This window comes from Danio aesculapii, chromosome 5, assembly GCF_903798145.1.
Source record: "Danio aesculapii chromosome 5, fDanAes4.1, whole genome shotgun sequence".
NCBI lineage: Eukaryota > Metazoa > Chordata > Actinopteri > Cypriniformes > Danionidae > Danio > Danio aesculapii.
Genome location: NC_079439.1, coordinates 65986973 through 66006078, shown reverse-complemented (window position 1 = coordinate 66006078; position 19106 = coordinate 65986973). Strand labels below are relative to the sequence as shown.

The 19106-nt window shown below is 37.3% G+C and overlaps 1 protein-coding gene across 1 annotated transcript; it reads left to right on the top strand.

The window, feature by feature from the left end:
• Positions 1 to 1778: 1778 nt before the first annotated feature.
• LOC130229753 (annexin A1-like) lies at positions 1779 to 12028 on the top strand. Its single transcript, XM_056458719.1, has 13 exons — positions 1779 to 1801; positions 2363 to 2426; positions 2523 to 2637; positions 5108 to 5202; positions 6304 to 6417; positions 6824 to 6914; positions 7228 to 7307; positions 7406 to 7462; positions 8950 to 9043; positions 9123 to 9218; positions 9505 to 9563; positions 11601 to 11723; positions 11841 to 12028. Exons 2-13 carry the CDS (start codon positions 2382 to 2384, stop codon positions 11895 to 11897), a joined length of 1026 nt encoding a protein of 341 aa, XP_056314694.1. The 5' UTR covers positions 1779 to 1801; positions 2363 to 2381; the 3' UTR covers positions 11898 to 12028.
• The last annotated feature ends 7078 nt before the right edge of the window (positions 12029 to 19106 follow it).

Sequence of the window (19106 nt, the reverse complement as noted above, 5' to 3'; positions counted from 1 at the left end):
GGATAGTTGTCATCATTTACTCATCCTTTACTTGTTATAAACCTTGTTATAAATGTGACAATGCATCCGGAAAGTATTCATAGCGCTTCACTTTTTACACAATTTTTTATGTTACAGTCGTATTCCAAAATGGATTAAATTAATTTATTTCCTCAAAATTCTACTCACAATACCCCATAATGACAGTGAAAAAACATTTTTTGAAATTGTTGCAAATTTATTAAAAATAAAAAACCTGAAAAATCACATATCCAGAAGTATTTACAGCCTTTGCTCAATACTTTGTTGATGCACCTTTAGCAGCAATTACAGCCTCAAGTCTTTTTGAATATGATGCCACAAGCTTGGCACACCTGTCTTTGGGAATTTTGCCCATTCCTCTTTGCAGTACCTCTCAAGCTCTATCAGGTTGGATAGGAAGCGACCGTGTACAGCCATTTTCAGATCTCTCCAGAGATGTTTAATAGGATTTATGTCTGGACTCTGGCTGGGCCACTCAAGGGCATTCACCGAGTTGTTGTGAAGCCACACCATTGATATTTTGGTGGTGTGCTCTGGTCCATTGTCCTGCTGGAAGATGAACCGTCGCCCCAGTCTGAGGTCAAGAGCACTCTGAAGCAGGTTTTCATTCAAGATGTCTCTGTACATTGCTGCATTCATCTTTCCCTCCATCCTGACTAGTCTTCCAGTTCCTGCTGCTGAAAAAACATCCCCACAGCATGATGCCGCCACCACCATGCTTCACTGTAGGGATGGTATTAGCCTGGTGATGAGCGGTGCCTAGTTTTCACCAAACGTAACGCCTGGCATTCACTCCAAAGAGTTCAATTTTCATCTCATCAGACCATCTGGCCACTCTACCATACAGGCCTAATTGGTGGATTGCTGCACAGATGGTTGTCCTTCTGTAAGGTTCTCCTCTCTCCTCAGAAGAACGCTGGAGCTCAGACAGAGTGACCATCGGGTTACTGATCACCTCCCTGACTAAGGCCCGTCTCCCCCGATTACTCAGCTTAGATGGCCGGCCAACTCTAGGAAGAGTCCTGGTGGTTCCAAACATCTTCCACTTTCAGATTATAGGGGCCACTGTGCTCATGGGAACTTTCAGAGCAGCAGAAATGTTTCCTTCCCCAGCCTTGTGCCTCAAGACAATCTTGTCTCGGAGGTTTAGAGAAAATTCTTTTGTCTTCATGCTTGGTTTGTGCTTTGACATGCACTGTCAACCCTGGGACCTTATATAGACAGGTGTATGCATTTTCAAATCATGTCCAATCAACTGAATTTACCACAGGTGAACTCCAGTTAAGCAAAAACTCAAATTAATACTTTTTTTTTGCACATTTTCACATTGTCTTTATGGGGTATTGTGTGTAGAATTTTAAGGGAATTAATGAATTTAATTCATTTTGGAATAAGGCTGTAACATGGACAAATGTGGAAAAAGTGAAGTCCCGTGAATACTTTCCGGATGCAGTGTAACAAAGCATGTCACCTCAAGGCAAGAACACTCTTGACCTTATCTGTCTAGTGTAATAATAAAATAATCAATGCTCATCCAAACTCTTCTTACAATACTGCAGTTAGCTTTTTTAATCTATCATTTTTATTTTAGCTACATAATATATTAGGTGGTGAGTTCAGCAAACACACTAAATGAAAGATTATGAGAGGTTTTGCAGACAGGTACAACCAGAACAACCTGGTCTGAGCCGTCCACGCATTTTTTTTGCTGGGTGTGGACAAGGAATAAAAGGGGGTAAAAAATCTGCTCCCAAGTCTCACAGGCTTCACGGAGGAACAGGTGAGTTTTTGTAAATGCATTTCACTACTTGTTATCTTCTGCTTGTCTTAATATGTGACACAAGATCACAAAACCGGTCATACTGTAAGTGTCAGTTTAGGAAATTGGATTTATGCACTGTATATATATAAGTCGAATGAATAAGCTTTCCACTGACGTGTAGTTTGTTAGGATAGATTAATATTTGGCAGAGATACAATTATTTGAAAATCTGGAATCTGCAGGTTTTAAAAAATCTAAATACTAAGAAAATCACCTTTAAATATGTCTAAGTTAAGCTCTTAGCAATGCATATTACTAAGTTTTGATATATTTATGCTAGGAAATTTACCATATATCTTCAGGGAAGATTATCTTTACTTGATATTCAAATTATTTGTAGCATAAAAGCAAGGCTATTCGCAAAAATATACCCAATTTTTTTGTCTTTTGTGCTCCAGTGTCACATATTGACAACAATTTTTTTAATGAAGCTCTATTCCTAATGAATTTACATGACCCAGATTAATGTATCTTTTGGGCATTACTGATCATACACTTTAACATATGCAACTTTTACAGCATCTTCAAAGTTTGCAAGATGGCTTTTTTCCAGAAATTGTTCCATCACGTCAATGATGACACGGTAGAAAACCCCACATTTTCATTCATTATAGTCATTCAAAAAGATAATAAAGGTGATAATAGTTGGTCTTATGTGTTGCTTTATGTTTTATCTCAGGGTTTTAAAGCTGCTCCTGCTATTGAGACAGGATACTTTGGAACAGTCAAGGCTGATCCAAACTTTAATGCCCAGAATGATGCTGCAAAATTAAAGAAAGCCATTGAGACCAAAGGTAAAACAGAGATTCCATGGTAAATGCAATGTTAACATCCTCACATGTTCCTTATAATGGGGTTAGGAATCAGGAAGAAATCATTAAAATAAAGGTCATGAAACCACCTTCTTTCAGTACAAGTCTACCTTAGAACTTTTGTGCAACTGTGAGCAGAAGGTTAGGGAGTGGGTGTGACGGCAGGAGAGAAGGGAGTAGTGACTCAGACTCAAAGGTAACACCTGAGGAAATGCAGGTTTAAGAGTGCTTATTTAGACAATTAAACCAGGCCGGTGTCCCTGCAGAGTTTAGCTCCAACATGCCTCTACACACCTCCCTGGAAGTTTCAAGTATGCCTATTATAATTAACAAATGCCCATCATCATATAATTATCTTTACAATAACAGACGGCAGGCAGTTAAGCATTAATTTATGCATGTCTCTTAAGATATTTTTAATAAAAGTAGTTCTCAAACTGTAGTATGTGTACCACTAGTGGTACGCAGGCTTCCTTCTAGTGGTACGCGGAGGTATCGCTAAATAATTAAAGTAAAAAAATGAACACACTTTTAAACCTTTGACGCTTATGATAACAACAATGTCATCAGTGAATTGATTTTAATAGGCCAAACCTTTTATTTTATTTTTAATTTTCTAATGTTTGTTATGTGTTCTATCATTTGAAGCTAATTTCCTCCCCATATTTGTAATGGTTATTTGGGGCGTATCCTGTATTTTTATATCCCAATGATGACAGGTATGGAGAAATGACTTGTTTTCTGACACAAATAGCCTACTCTAGCATGCAGTAAGCAGATCTAATTTCTAATTTAAATATGTAAATCCAATTCATATATCTAAAATACAAGTTAATGTTTAGATTTCAAAGATGTAAAAATAAGTCACATGTACATGCATTATATATTTCAAAATTTATATATATATGAAAATGATGACATATAGCTTATGAGGTCCATAGAACATTTCCAGGTTTGATAAATAGGCTACTTTATGATAATACTTTTAATCTAAGTATACAGCAGTTTTCTTTTTACTTTTAAGAACAGTGCCATTATTAAATAACTTTTAAAAGCACATTTTAATTTAAACGTTGAAGTTGTATTTATTTTTACTCGTAAGCACAGTGCAGTGTTAATGTTCAAACTATTTATAATGTTTAAAGTGGCTGACAATAAAATTTTTTTATAATAATAAGAATTAATCTGCCTTGTTTTTGAACTGTGCAGAGCTGTTTCTGCTTAATTAGGCCTACTACGCTACTGTATTTCAATACTGGTCATTAAGGTGGTACTTCGAGAGACATTTTTTTCTGAGGTGGTACTTGATGAAAAAAGTTTGAGAATCACTGTTTTAGAGCATTTGCTCATTTTCAAAACCTTTTATACATGTCAATGCACATGTACATTGCAGAAGACGTCTATTTGATGTTCGTGTTTACATCTGGAAGACGTATTTTAGAGCATTTACTCATTTTCAAAATGTCTACACCTCAATAGTAAGCATTGTCAACATCCCAAATAGCACATTTACATCTCGGGAGATGTCTATTTGATGTTTGTGTTTACATCTGAAAGACGTATTTTAGAGCATTTGCTCATTTTCTAAACCTTTTATACATGTCAATGCACATGTACATTGCAGAAGACGTCTATTTGATGTTCGTGTTTACATCTGGAAGACGTATTTTAGAGCATTTGCTCATTTTCAAAATGTCTACACCTCAATAGTAAGCATTGTCAACATCCCAAATAGCACATTTACATCTCGGGAGATGTCTATTTGATGTTTGTGTTTACATCTGAAAGACGTATTTTAGAGCATTTGCTCATTTTCTAAACCTTTTATACATGTCAATGCACATGTACATTGCAGAAGACGTCTATTTGATGTTCGTGTTTACATCTGGAAGACGTATTTTAGAGCATTTGCTCATTTTCAAAACATCTGCTACAGGTTGATGACAAGCCTTGCCAATGCCCCTGATAGCACATGTAGATCATGGAGACGTCTATTTCATGTTTGTGTTTACATCTGGAAGGCTTATTTTAGAGCATTTACTCATTTTCAAAATGTCTACACTGTAAAAAATAAATCCGTAAAATTTACGGTAAAATTACGGTACAAACCGTGAGTGTAAACAAACCATTTACACTCAGTAAACAAGCCGTGAGTTCGGTGAACTGATGACATTCACGGTCAATGACAGTCATTTCTGTTGAACACGTGAACACAATGGCCAATCAGAGCTGTTTAAGAACGCGATCAACAGCGCTCAAATGTTTGCGGGCAATGGACGTTTTTAAAATTTCAATATCGATTGATACCGAATTCCCATATCGTGACAACCCTAGTTACCACTGCTCCTTGCACTTTCTTTTTTATATGTGTTCATTTGTGTCCATTAGTTTTTGTGGTACAGTTCAGCTAAAAACTGTTGTTATCTGACCTTTCTGTTTTCCTCTCATGAAGGTGTGGATGAAGCCACTATTATAGAGGTTCTAGCGAAAAGGAGCAATGCGCAAAGACAGCAGATCAAAGCGGCTTATCAGCAGAGTGCAGGAAAGGTAAGCATATTTTTGAGAGGATGTGTATAAATGGTACTTTACCACCAGTTACTTTACAATCTATACACTACCACCTTAAATTACCATGAAAAACAGGGGTAGCGCATCCTGTCAGCTGTTTTTCATGGTAATTTAAGGTGGTAATTCATTCGGATAGACATTTTGAAGCTGACAGAATGTGCTACCCATGTTTTTATACTTATATTTATATTTATTCTTATATTTATATTTAAAGTATTTGTTTATTCTGATAATTACGGTAGCTTGAAATTATGGGCGGGGCATCAGATGCACTGCATTTAAATTTGAAAGGGTTTCAGCGTACACAGTACATGAGGTAACGTATTCTGAGAGGTAGGTCAGATCGTCAGAACACCGGCCCTGGACATGCTCCAAAGTAATAGAAAGATGCTGTTTTACAAACGGATTCTGTGCATGCGATTTGAAGTGGAGCAAAATTCTGGGTTTTGGGTGTGTGTTTGAACAGACATATATATAATTAATAATATTAATAATAATATTAATAGGCGATGAAGTGGCGCAGTAGGTAGTGCTGTCACCTCACAGCAAGAAGGTCGCTGGTTCGAGCCTCGGCTGGGTCAGTTGGCGTTTCTGTGTGGAGTTTGCATGTTCTCCCTGCGTTAGCTTGCGTTAGTTTTCTCCGGGTTTCTATTTTGTCTTAAATGAGCATAAACAGTTAGGCAAGCTAAATCAGAGACTCATTCGCTGCTCTTTAATCAAAATGCTTAAATTATACAGTGAAGAAAAGGTTAATGAGATTTCTTTATTTCTTTATAATAGCTATTAATTTTAATAGGCTAAACTTTTTGCTAATTTATTTGCAGCTTTCTCTAATGTTTACTATTTGTAAATAATAATAACAATAATAATAATAATATTGGGGGGGGGGTCCCTTTTTTCCAACATTGCAGTGTTATGATTAAACATGTGTTAGTTTAAACCATTTAGGACATAATTAAATATTCAAATATATTTCAAGAACTTCTTAAGTTATCAGGACTCGCCTATGTTTAGAATTTCTTTTCTTTTTTAACAGTGTACTGATGTGAGTAACCTTTTTTTATCTTGTTGGTGATTCAGCCTCTGGCAGATGCACTGAAAAAGGCTCTTACTTCCCATCTTGAGGATGTGGTCCTGGCCTTGTTGATGACACCCTCTGAATATGATGCTTTTGAGATGAAAAACGCATTGAAGGTACAGCTGATCTTATTGCAAAATATAGAGCATTTGAAAAGATATTCAATTTATCTAATGTCTTGAAGGGATAGTTCACCCAAAATTGAAAATACTCACCATTTAGGTTTCAAACCTTTATGAGTTCATTTTTTTTCTGTTGAACACAAAAGAAGTCCGGCTGGAAACCATTGACATCCATAATAGGAAAAAGGTACTATGGAAGTCAACAAATACTAGTTTCAAACATTCTTCAAAATATCTTCTTTTGAAGATAGAAAAAACTGTTTGGATCAGGTGAAGGGAGCATAAAGGAATTTTTAAATTTTTTATTTCTTTAAAGCAAACTTTCTGTTTTGGGTGTATTATCCCTTTAATAAATGAAAACACCTAAATGTACTTACCTGCATACTTGACTGATACTCAGGGTCTTGGGACAAGTGAGAATGTCCTGAGTGAAATTCTGGGGACAAGGACAAACAAGGAGATTACGGCTTTGAAGAATAGTTTCAAAGAAGGTAGCAATAATCACATAAATACTGCATCACAAAGCAGATGTACTGAATGTATATGCTGCTGTACCTTTTTGGTAACACTTTAGTTCAAGTAATAATTCACACCATTTAGTACTGGATTATTATCTGCCTATTTAAGACATTAACTGTTTATAAGCACTTATTTAGTAAGATTATTTTACATCCCTAATCATATCCTAAATACCTAAACCCAGCTACTACCATACTATTACTGAGCTAAAAGTCTTGGTTAGTGATTTATTAATAGTGTGAATTATGCATTAAAATAAAGTGTGACCCCTTTTCTGTTATGCAGTGTATGGTGAGATGCTGGAGGAAGATATTAAAAGTGATGTTAGAGGAGATCTTGAAACTGCCCTGCTTGCCCTTTGCAAGGTACAAAAAAAAGCATATTCCCTCTAAATTTAATTGGTATGAGTATTGCATAGATGATAATGTGTATTGCAGAATATTACATCTTTATATCTCCTAAGGCTACCAGGAGTGAAGATCGTAACATTGATGACGCACTGGCTAAGAGTGATGCAAAGGTAAGGAAAATTTACTTCTATTTTTGAAAATTCAGCTTCGACTTCCTTCTTTTGTTTAATACATATATATGGTGGGAGAAAAAAGAATGATGGACCGTGAGCCTTTCTCTAACGTTTCTGAATTGATTCTAAAAAGTTCAGAATCACTGTCCTTCGCCTTATTCCCTGCTGTTATCAGGGGTCGCCACAGTGGAAAAACCACCAGTTCCAACCACAATCCATTACTGAGGGTCAGTGTATCCTTTGGTCATTGGATTTTCATTTTAGAAACAGATATTGAAAAACGAATAACGAGTCATTTTTGATTTTCGTTTTAAAACTGTGAATTCAAAAACAACACTTAAACAGAAGAAGAAATTATCGCACATTATCAATCAGGCAAATAAGATAACTGGTCACAAACAACATTCATTGCAGATTTTATTTGACTCCTTTATGGAAAAAACAGCAGTTGGGATTTTTGAAGAGAATACTTATCCCCTTCACTCAGCATTTGAATTGTTACCATCAGGACGCAGGTTCAGAATTCCTAAACCACGATGAAATGCTTATATAAAGTAATTTATCCCAATGGCAGTTGTTATTCTAAATCGGATCACTGTTTGAAGTGAATGTGGTGGTTTCCAAGAATGATCTGCAGTAGTTTGTATGGGGTTAATTTGGTTTCTAAACTTTTAATTGATGTTGTTGTCTTTATGAGGGTTGTTATTGCGTGGTTGTGATTGTTGTGTTAAATCCAGTGTTAAAGACACAACGAAAATTGAAATTCAATGCAGTTTTTGATTTTCGTTTTTTTAATTTTAAAACGAAAATCAAATAACAGCTCGTTTTTCTTTTTCATAGTGAAAAACGGAAAAGCAAAATTCAAAAATAATTTGATTTTCATTTTTTATTTCGAATAACAAAAAAATAAAATGACACAGAAATGACAACTGGTCCAGCCGGGATTCTTCTAACTAGCAACCTTCTTGCCGTGAGGCGACCGTACTAACCACCGCCATCATGCCGCCAAGCCAAATACTTGCATCTTGCGAAATAGGTAGTAAAATATTATGTACTGTCACTGCGATCATGGCAGACAAAAGAAATTAGCTTGTTATTTTGAATTTCGCAAAATTTCTGACTTCTCAATAGCTGGCCAATCACATTTTAGATTTGCAGACTGCTTATGCAGGAAGGATTGTATAAAACCAACACAATCTCACGGCAATTCGTAACTTTTTGATTTAGTGGCTAATACGTACGAATTCGTACGATCTAATTCGTACAATTTAGTACGATTTGCTCATCCGCCAATGATGGTTGGGTTTAGGGTTGGGGTTAGGTGCCACGCCTCCTTTTTAAAATCATACAATTTCGTACGACTGAACTCGTACGAATTCGTACGAATTAGCCACTAAACTGTCAAAACGTAAAATACTTACGTTTTCTCGTGAGATCAGGCTGTATAAAACGCATGATGTATCTCTGATCTTGTGTTGTTTCAGGCTCTGTTTGAGGCAGGAGAGAATCGGATCGGTACAGTTTGCTCAGTTCTGATTGACATCCTCACAAACAGGAGTGAAGCTCAGCTGTGCAAAAGTAAGATATCTGTCACTTATTATGTCATTGTGGTGAAGTTCATCTGAATAGAATTAACAGTGATACTTAAAATCCACAGTTTTCCAATATTATGGCCAACTTAGCAAAGATGGTTTGGCTAAAGATCTGGAGGGCGAGCTGAGTGGACACCTTGAAGACTGCCTGATGACGCTGGGTAAATATACTGTACAAGTTTTCTTTTCTTGTCTTCTCTGTACTGTTTCCATGTGGGTGTTAAAAAGAGAAACTAGACAAATGCTTCAGTGTCCATCTGAATGAAGGAAGCTCCTTAAAACCTGTTAGCAAGACAGACCTGTTTTTCCAGCCTCAGATGTTCAGAGCGTTTTCACTCACTTTCAGAAAACGTATCGCAACCAGGTCCAGAGTAAAAAATAAATGTAATGGTTGAAAACCTGTATGAGTTGCATTCATAATATTGTAATATCTCTTTTATGTTTTAGTGAAGGCTGCTTGGAATAAACCTGCCTACTTTGCAGAAAAGCTTCAACATGCTATGAAGGTAAAATTGCAGAGGAAGACATGGAATGTATTCATTCATTTAGATCCATTTTGTTTCCACTGGAATCTAGCCAAAGTTTAAACCTTACTTTTTATTAAGTTTTATTTTATGGTAATACTACTACTAATAATAATTTATTCTTGTAATATTTTTTCTAGGCATTAATCAGGGTGTTTAAATGGATCAGAGTCTAATTTGAATCATTTGCAATGAATTTAGAAATCACCTGGTTTTACATTTATTATTATTATTTTAGTTTTAAGATTTAAGACATTTATTATTTTCTTAAAGGGGTGATCCACTGGGATATCATATTTTAAACTTCAGTTGATTTGTAATGTAGCTGTGTGAACATAAACAACATCTCTGAATCTAAGATGCTCAAAGTTAAATGTAAAGGGAGACATTGGATTTTACAGAGTTAGCTTAGCAAAGCCTACAGCAAACGATGTTTGGGGACTACAAAAATACATCTGGGCTTGTGAGATCACAAACACTTTAGGTTATGCGCATTTACCATGCGCACACACCCTGCGCTGCGAAGGGGCGCCGTGATGTTACAGCAGACAACCGCTGCCATTTCTACAGAGCTTCTTCTGTTTCTGTATTTGGGCTTCCAAAGGACACAACACAAAGACAGAAGTGCTTACAGTTTAATGTAATTATGTTCCAGAGAATTATAAAAAAATATATATAGCTAGCATTTGACAAAGGACAGCTTTTAGAATCTCTGTCGGTGCTGGATTCGGCTAAAAACTCATCAAAGAAGCAGCTCCAACCCTAATAGAAAAAGCTGTGGACTGTGAGCCACAACCTGTGAGTGTTTTTATTTGTTAAAATTGATCAATTACATGCTCAGTTTCTAGTGTTAATAGTATGTTGTAGGGAGGACGTAAACAAGAATGTAAACAATGGGAAATGCTGTTTGGCACCGCTAACAATTTATCTACAAATTCATATTTATCAGTCAAACCGCTGTAAACACCCACAATCTTCAGCAGCGCTGCAGCGTCTCTATATGCAGCCGCTTTCCGTGTGTTCTACATCTCAAATAACAAACTCGCAAAAGATATGTGAACGTTTCATATTACTTACACATGCTTATTCCAAATATATGTGAAAGACACTTGTCAGATTATATTTTAGGGAGCAGGCGTGAGGTCCAGCTGTGTGCTCTTCCTTTTCTGTCTGATTCAGATGCTCAAACTGATACGGATAACAGCTCTGACTGACAGTGTATTTACACAGAAGAGCCTGTGCCGCTAGTAGAGGCGTGATGCTTTTTCTGGTGACATGGAGCCAATCCACTAATCAAATCACAGCACATGACTAATCAGAGCCTCTTTAGGGCGGGCTTTCAGAGGAACTAGGAAATATGACAGTAGTTTTCATGTTAGCTGAGTAGCTGTATATAATCAAAGTATATAATGTGATTTTCTACAAATGAAGCATGAGCACACATTGCTTTGCATCTTATAAACATAACCAAGCCTTATAAAAACCTCTAAACCACTCCTTTAAAAACATATTAGTCACACTTTATTTTAAGGTTCAATGCTTGATTACAAGCCATTAACTACAGTATTCCTTTTGGCTCAACAAACTTCTAATTTGCTTCTTATTAAAGGGACTTTAATAATGAGTCCCAAGGGCTGACCAAGCAACCTGGGCAAACACACTATGTCACGCACAGCGATCTGTGACGTCAGATGTCTTGGCACCTACGATTATGAATATCACACCAATAAGAAATATGGTATTTAAAGGCAAACCTGTTCCTCAGCTGCGGCCCATATGCTACAGTAATTATTCAATTCCTGTAGCTGAATACTTTTAGACTCCCCATAAAATTGTCAAATAGACCTATTCAACTTATTGCAATATATATAGCAGGAAAATAAAATATTGCAATATTAGATTTTTCCAATATCGTGCAGCCCTAACTGACATGCTACCAAAGTTCTTCTCTCTTAAGCTGTTTGTTACATTGTTTTACTCAGATTATTGCTGTTGTAGTAATATGGCCTTTCTTTATAGGGTTTTGGAACCAACGATGACACACTGATCAGAATCATTGTGAGCCGTTCGGAAATCGACCTGTTGAAAATCATGCAAGAGTACAAGAGGATGTACGGCAAAACCCTTCAGGAGGCCGTTCAGGTGAGTCTCTGAAATTCGTAATGAGTGAAAAGCTTTAAAATGACGTTTCACATTCGTAAATTCCTCTGAAGCTGCATATCTGAATTAAACATTGTCTCCTGTGTTTGTCCTCTGCAGAATGAAACAAAAGGAGATTATGAGAAGATCCTGCTGGTGCTCTGTGGCTCTCAGTGAACAACAATCTTCATTCAGCCAAATAAACACATCATTTAAACATGTCTGATGTATTCATGACCATTGTAAACACTTAATCTCTTCTAGGTGTGGCTCTTGAGGAATTTTACATTAAATCATCCCGTGTGCAACTTGTTGTGTAAGAGATTTCTTTGACCAGTATATTCAACTGACCACTCAAAGATGTGGTTTAAGAAAATATCAACTTAACAAAAATCTCTAGAGCTAAACAGTTGAGTTGTACCATTTTTCAATCCATTTTTCTAAACTCTGGGTCTAGCGGTATCACATTTAGCTGACCCAGAAAGCAGGTAAGATGAAAACAAAAGCCAAAAAATAAAATAATCAAGTAAATAACAGGGTGAGAATATGGTAAAATCTGAAAACGTAAAAATAAGGGAGCTTTTCTTTTTATAGATTGCTTTTAAAAACACTGTGGTTGGGTTTAGGGAAGGGGGAGGGCGGGTCAATCTGTATTCTTTAAAACACTATTGGTTGGGTTTAGGGTAGAGGGAGGGTGGGGGTATTGGTCGGTCAGTCGACAGTCTTTTGAATACACTGTGGTTAGGTTTAGGGAAAGGGGTGGGCGGGTCAATCAAAACACTACTGGTTGGGTTTAGGGAAGGGGGAGGGTGGGGGTATTGGTCAGTCAGTCGACAGTATTTTGAATACACTGAGATTAGGTTTAGGGAAAGGGGTAGGCGGGTCAATCAAAACACTATTGGTTGGGTTTAGGGAAGGGGGAGGGTGGGGGTATTGGTCAGTCAGTCGACAGTATTTTGAATACACTGTGATTAGGTTTAGGGGAAGGGGTGGGCGGGTCAATCAAAACACTATTGGTTGGGTTTAGGGAAGGGGGAGGGTGGGGGTATTGGTCAGTCAGTCGACAGTCTTTTGAACACACTGTGGTTAGGTTTAGGGAAGGGGGAGGGCGGGTCAATCTGTATTCTTTAAAACACTATTGGTTGGGTTTAGGGTAGAGGGAGGGCGGGGGTATTGGTCGGTCAGTCGACAGTCTTTTGAATACACTGTGGTTAGGTTTAGAGAAAGGGGTGGGCGGGTCAATCAAAACACTACTGGTTGGGTTTAGGGAAGGGGGAGGGTGGGGGTATTGGTCAGTCAGTCGACAGTATTTTGAATACACTGAGATTAGGTTTAGGGAAAGGGGTAGGCGGGTCAATCAAAACACTATTGGTTGGGTTTAGGGAAGGGGGAGGGTGGGGGTATTGGTCAGTCAGTCGACAGTATTTTGAATACACTGTGATTAGGTTTAGGGAAAGGGGTGGGCGGGTCAATCAAAACACTATTGGTTGGGTTTAGGGAAGGGGGAGGGTGGGGGTATTGGTCAGTCAGTCGACAGTCTTTTGAACACACTGTGGTTAGGTTTAGGGAAGGGGGAGGGCGGGTCAATCTGTATTCTTTAAAACACTATTGGTTGGGTTTAGGGAAGGGGGAGAGTTGGGGTATCAGTCGGTCAGTTGACAGTCTTTTGAAAACACTGTGGTTGGGTTTAGGGAAGGGGGAGGGCGGGTCAATCTGTATTCTTTAAAACACTATTGGTTGGGTTTAGGGAAGAGGGTAGGCGGGTCAATCAAAACACTATTGGTTGGGTTTAGGGAAGTGGAGAGTCGGGATATCGGTCGGTCAGTCGACAGTCTTTTGAAAACACTGTGGTTAGGTTTAGGGAAAGGGGTGGGCAGGTCAATCAAAACACTATTGGTTGGGTTTAGGAAAGGGGGTGGGTGGGGGTATTGGTCAGTCAGTCGACAGTCTTTTGAATACACTGTGGTTAGGTTTAGGGAAGGGGTGGGTGGGTCAATCTGTATTCTTTAAAACACTATTGGTTGGGTTTAGGGAAGGGGGAGGGTGGGGGTATTGGTCGGTCAGTCAACAGTCTTTGGATTCACTGTGTCTGGGTTTAGGCAAGGGGGTGGGCGGGTCAATCAAAACACTAACGGTTGGGTTTAGGGAAGGGGGAGGGTGGCGGGATCGGTCGGTCAGTCGACAGTCTTTTGAAAACACTGTGGTTGGGTTTAGGGAAAGGGGTGGGCGGGTCAATCAAAACACTATTGGTTGGGTTTAGGGAAGGGGGAGGGTGGGGGTATTGGTCAGTCAGTCGACAGTCTTTTGAACACACTGTGGTTAGGTTTAGGGAAGGGGGAGGGCGGGTCAATCTGTATTCTTTAAAACACTATTGGTTGGGTTTAGGGAAGGGGGTAGGCGGGTCAATCAAAACACTATTGGTTGGGTTTAGGGAAGGGGGAGAGTCGGGGTATCAGTCGGTCAGTTGACAGTCTTTTGAAAACACTGTGGTTGGGTTTAGGGAAGGGGGAGGGCGGGTCAATCTGTATTCTTTAAAACACTATTGGTTGGGTTTAGGGAAGGGGGTAGGCGGGTCAATCAAAACACTATTGGTTGGGTTTAGGGAAGTGGAGAGTCGGGGTATCGGTCGGTCAGTCGACAGTCTTTTGAAAACACTGTGGTTGGGTTTAGGGAAGGGGGAGGGCGGGTCAATCTGTATTCTTTAAAACACTATTGGTTGGGTTTTAGGGTTTTATATAGGGGTACGTAATCAGAATTAGCCTGGGGTGCACAAATCATTTAATCGGATTAGACCATTAACATCTTGCTCAAAAAGTTTTGATATTTTTCCAATTTAAAGCTTGACCCTTGTGTAGTTACATCATGCACAAAGACCGACAGAAAATAAAAAATGTTGCTTTAAATAAAAATAAAAGGCAATTATAATAACCCATTCACTTTCTATGAATGTTTTTTGATTGTTTGGGAATATACTTTTTTGACATCATATAAATGAATTTATATTTAAAGTTTGAATTAAACCACAAATTACAAAAAATAAAAAGAAGAAAAAAATTTTTTTTTAATTAAAGGGGTGGTCCACTACGATATCATATTTTAAACTTTAGTTGATGTGTAATGTAGCTTTGTGAACATAAATAACATCTCTGAATGTAAGATGCTCTATGCAGTTCAATGCAAAGGGCTTTTACAGAGCTAACATCGCAAAGCCTACAGTGAACGTAGTTTTGGGGACTACAAAAAAATACATTCGGGTTAATGATGTCTTAAACCCTTCAGGTTACACACATACCCCCCGTGCATCGAACGGGTGTGGCCAGAGGCACTGTAACGTTATAACAAAGACATTTCCTGGTGATGTAGAACTGATCTACGAATCACAGCACATTATGCTAGCTGACCAATCAGAGCCTCTTGAGGGCGAGCCTTTCAGAGGAACTAGGAAATATGACAGTCATTTCCATGTTAGCTGAGTAGCAGTATATAATCAAAGTAAGATATATAAAAAAATAAGGACAATTGAATTTTTACAAAATAACAAACTGCATTCAGAACCAAGGCTTGACATTAACAGGGTGCCAAATGCGGCTAGATTTCAGCTGTGGCGGGTTAGAGAGCCAGTCCCACTAGTCACTTTGGCTGGTTGAAAAGAATTTTTTTATTGTAGTTCCTCGAGAAGCAGCACGACTGACAAAATAACTGTGAGCGTGAGCAAAAGAAAGCAGGTGAATATCGAATGAGCGGATGATGAGGCGGTGAGACACAGGCTTTCTTCACTCACTGACGAGGGCTTTAGTATCGCGCGCGTGGCTGACGTGATGCAAACAGAAGTTTATAAAGCTTGTGCGCTCCTGTTTCCTTGCGTGTATGCCATTACAATTTTGTAATGGCATACAGTTGAAAAGTCCTTCCGCATATACCCTATTCCAATGCAACACAGTGAAACCACAACCCATTTGCTCATGCTCATTGAGCAAGGTCGTACACGACACACAAAATGTTAAATGAACAAGGAGGCTTTGTGGACAAAATCTTCCGAACAACAAAATTGTGACTAGTGAAAATGCCAAGTGGCTAGTAACGTTAGAAATCTACTAGCCACAGTGGCTGGTGATCAAAAAAGTTAATGTCAAGCCCTGTGTATAACAAGCACTACTATATAAATATACAAATAAGAAAAGCAAATGTTAATTTCATGGCGTCTTTAACCCTTTGACTGCCCGCTCTGTCAAATGGTTGACTGTGTTTTGACTGTTTAAATAATAACTGTTAAAGTCCTTTAAAGAACGACTGTTTTAAATAACGGTTTACACACACAGCATTGTTAGTTTACAAAAAAATCTAAGACATAATCCTGTTGCACAACTACACTTGAACAACAATAAAGCATGTTAAATGATCTGAAATAATCTATGGCATACTTCAAAAAATAAAGATGATTTAGTATTCAAAAGTGTTTTGTTTTGAATATTTTTCAAAATAAATTAGTCTTACACTTCATATTTTCAGATTTTTTATAGTATATGTATTATTTCCGGTACTTTTATCATAAATCAACATGTCAACCGTTTGGTAGAGGCTGATATTTTAGAAATTATGGGATGTGTTAAAAAGATGTGATACTAGCAACATTAGAAGTTAAGAAATGCAATCCAATATTTTTTTTCTTGGCAGGGTAGTTAAAGGGTTAAGAGATATAACTAAAATAAATATGATTACCTTGCTGTGAGTCCATCTTTGTCTGGACAACAGGAAGTGATGTCCAGAAGGAATGCTCTACAGCAGTGGAGACACACAGCCTGGGCTTTGTGAGTCACTTAGTGTGTCATTATGTATTATTACCTGATTTGCTGGAAATTGAGCTTGCAGGTTTTAAGGTGTCAACAGATTTGAGATTAGAGGAATCATTAAGCCCTAGCCCACACTGGAGTCAAAGTAAGCGTTCATGTCTGCTCTGTGTGATAGAGTAGATCAGCCAATCAATCCATCAAAGGATTTGGGTGCCACCCAGTGGCTACTTTTAGTATAGCATCTAAACGAAATCTTAGAGGGACCATTCACCCCAAAAAATAAAAATGTACTCGCCATAGACCCTTTTTACACGACGTTGCTTCACTTTCGCCTTTCAGCAACGCCATTTTCAGTTCCATTTTACCTTTGAATGAATGGGATACTTATAACTGAAAATATAAAAATTGCACGTTGTGATTTAAGACTAATGAGTTATTGGACGTGTCCAAATTCTACATTCTGAGTTTGAAAATGATTGTTTAAGTTATTAAGAATATGAATAAGCTATTGTTTATCAAAGTATGTGGGACATTCTACCAGAAACGTACATTTTCACTTATAAAAATGTGACAAGGCCTGACCTTTAAGCTTGTTTTCCTCAAAAAAATCATACAAAACAACCATAAAGTCATTCAATTCAACGATAAAACGCATCCTTGATCACTGTCAGCTAGTCCATCAAATGTTGTCACGTCCTTTGATTTATAGGGCCCTATCATACACCCGGCGCCAGTGTTGGGCAAGCTACTTGAAAAATGTAGCAGCTAAGCTATTAGTAGGCCCACACGGAATTTGCGCTCACAGAATTCCGCAGATTTTCAGTCCATCATTAATTCTGTTTATTTACTTGAGTAAATGTGTGTAAATCTATATTTATTCAGTTTTTAAATTAATTACAGTAATATTATTGACTAATATGAAAATGTTCATCTGATTTATGTACAATGCAGTTTGTACGGTAATATTTTCTGTCTTTTAGTAGAGATATTATATGAGAGACTTACCAAATAAAGTGAATCTAATTGGATTTGCATTTTAAACATTAAATAAAAGTTTAAGCTACATCTACATCTAGCTACATCTTAGCTAATATAAATCTATGCTAAAATATATTTTTTACATATTAAAACTTAAAAATCCAAGTCAAAAAAAACTTAAATCCAAGTCAATCATATCTTAGGGATCAATAAAATTGTCAATGAAACATATGAGGGATAATATTTCAGTTCAGTTATTTACTGTAAATAATATGCTGTAATAAACAGAAACACATTATTGTATATAACAGCTTAAACAAAAAAATCTAATAAAACCAGGTGTTACACATATAAAATACAATAGTAATGTATAGTAAAGGGAAATATTTTGGAATAAGTATTACAGTGTATGTATGTATATATATATATATATATATATATATATATATATATATATATATATATATATATATATACTAAAGTATTTTTATTTTGTGAGCACAGCATCAGAATTTAAGTTATTGCATCATAACATGTACTTCTCGAGGTATGGTCACGAGGAATCCTGCTTCAGAAATAACTCCTTTTCCTCAGTCATCTTTCCATCAAGGAGGTTTCACCATAGGTGGCAGTAACGCACCAAAAACTTGTTGAACATCGTAAAACAGGAAGAAGAAGAAATCGTCATTGTCGCCATCATATGGATTTACTTTCATTGGCTAGACACCGGCCTCACAGCTCTGTGAATGTCTGTGTCGTCACTTATTGATCGACGATCAGTAAATGTAGCTTGTGTGGATGCTACTGCGCTACTTGACTAATAAAATAGCTTCACTACTGAAAAGCTATTTGATTTAGAAAGTAGCGATGCTACCACCACGCTACTGAGAAATGTAGTTAAGCTAGTAGCGTCACTACTTGTAGCGATGCTACTGCCCAACACTGCCTGACGCAAAAAGGCGCAAGACGTGTTTGCTCTGATGTGTTGCTGTTTTCAGATCCCTAGTTTTCCGCCACATTGTTTAAATATTAAATCCATTTGCACCACTTTGTGGACTCATGGTCTAAAAAAGGAGGTGTGTTAGGGCGCATTGCTCTTTTGAGGAACTAAAATAGACTGCTCAAGAGACCAGCTGAAAGCAGGTCTAAAGTCCAGCGCACAGCGCGTTAGTTGTGCTCCTTGCTTACACATTTCTTAAAACAAGCAGGATGTACAGCAATACAGAAATATCTTTACAAATGAAGAAGAATTAAAGGATTAAAATATTACAAAAATAATTATTTTCTACATAAATATAAAAACCACTGCCTTCATGCCTTCTTCATCGTGGGGGGCTTTTTCAGTTTATTCATATCAATTTGCTTTTGTATAATGTTATTATTATTATTAGTATTATTTATTATATGCATATTTATATTTGTATATTTATTTTATATTTATATTTGATTGGTTTATTCTCAAAACACACCCATAACTCATTAAGAGAATAAGCACAACCCTGTTAGACCATGCGCCACGGTGCAAAGTGTATTTTTCCATCCTTAAAATAGCAAAAGTGGATTCGGCCACGCTCTTAATGCTTTTGCCCTGCGCTTTGAACTTTGTGCATATCATTAA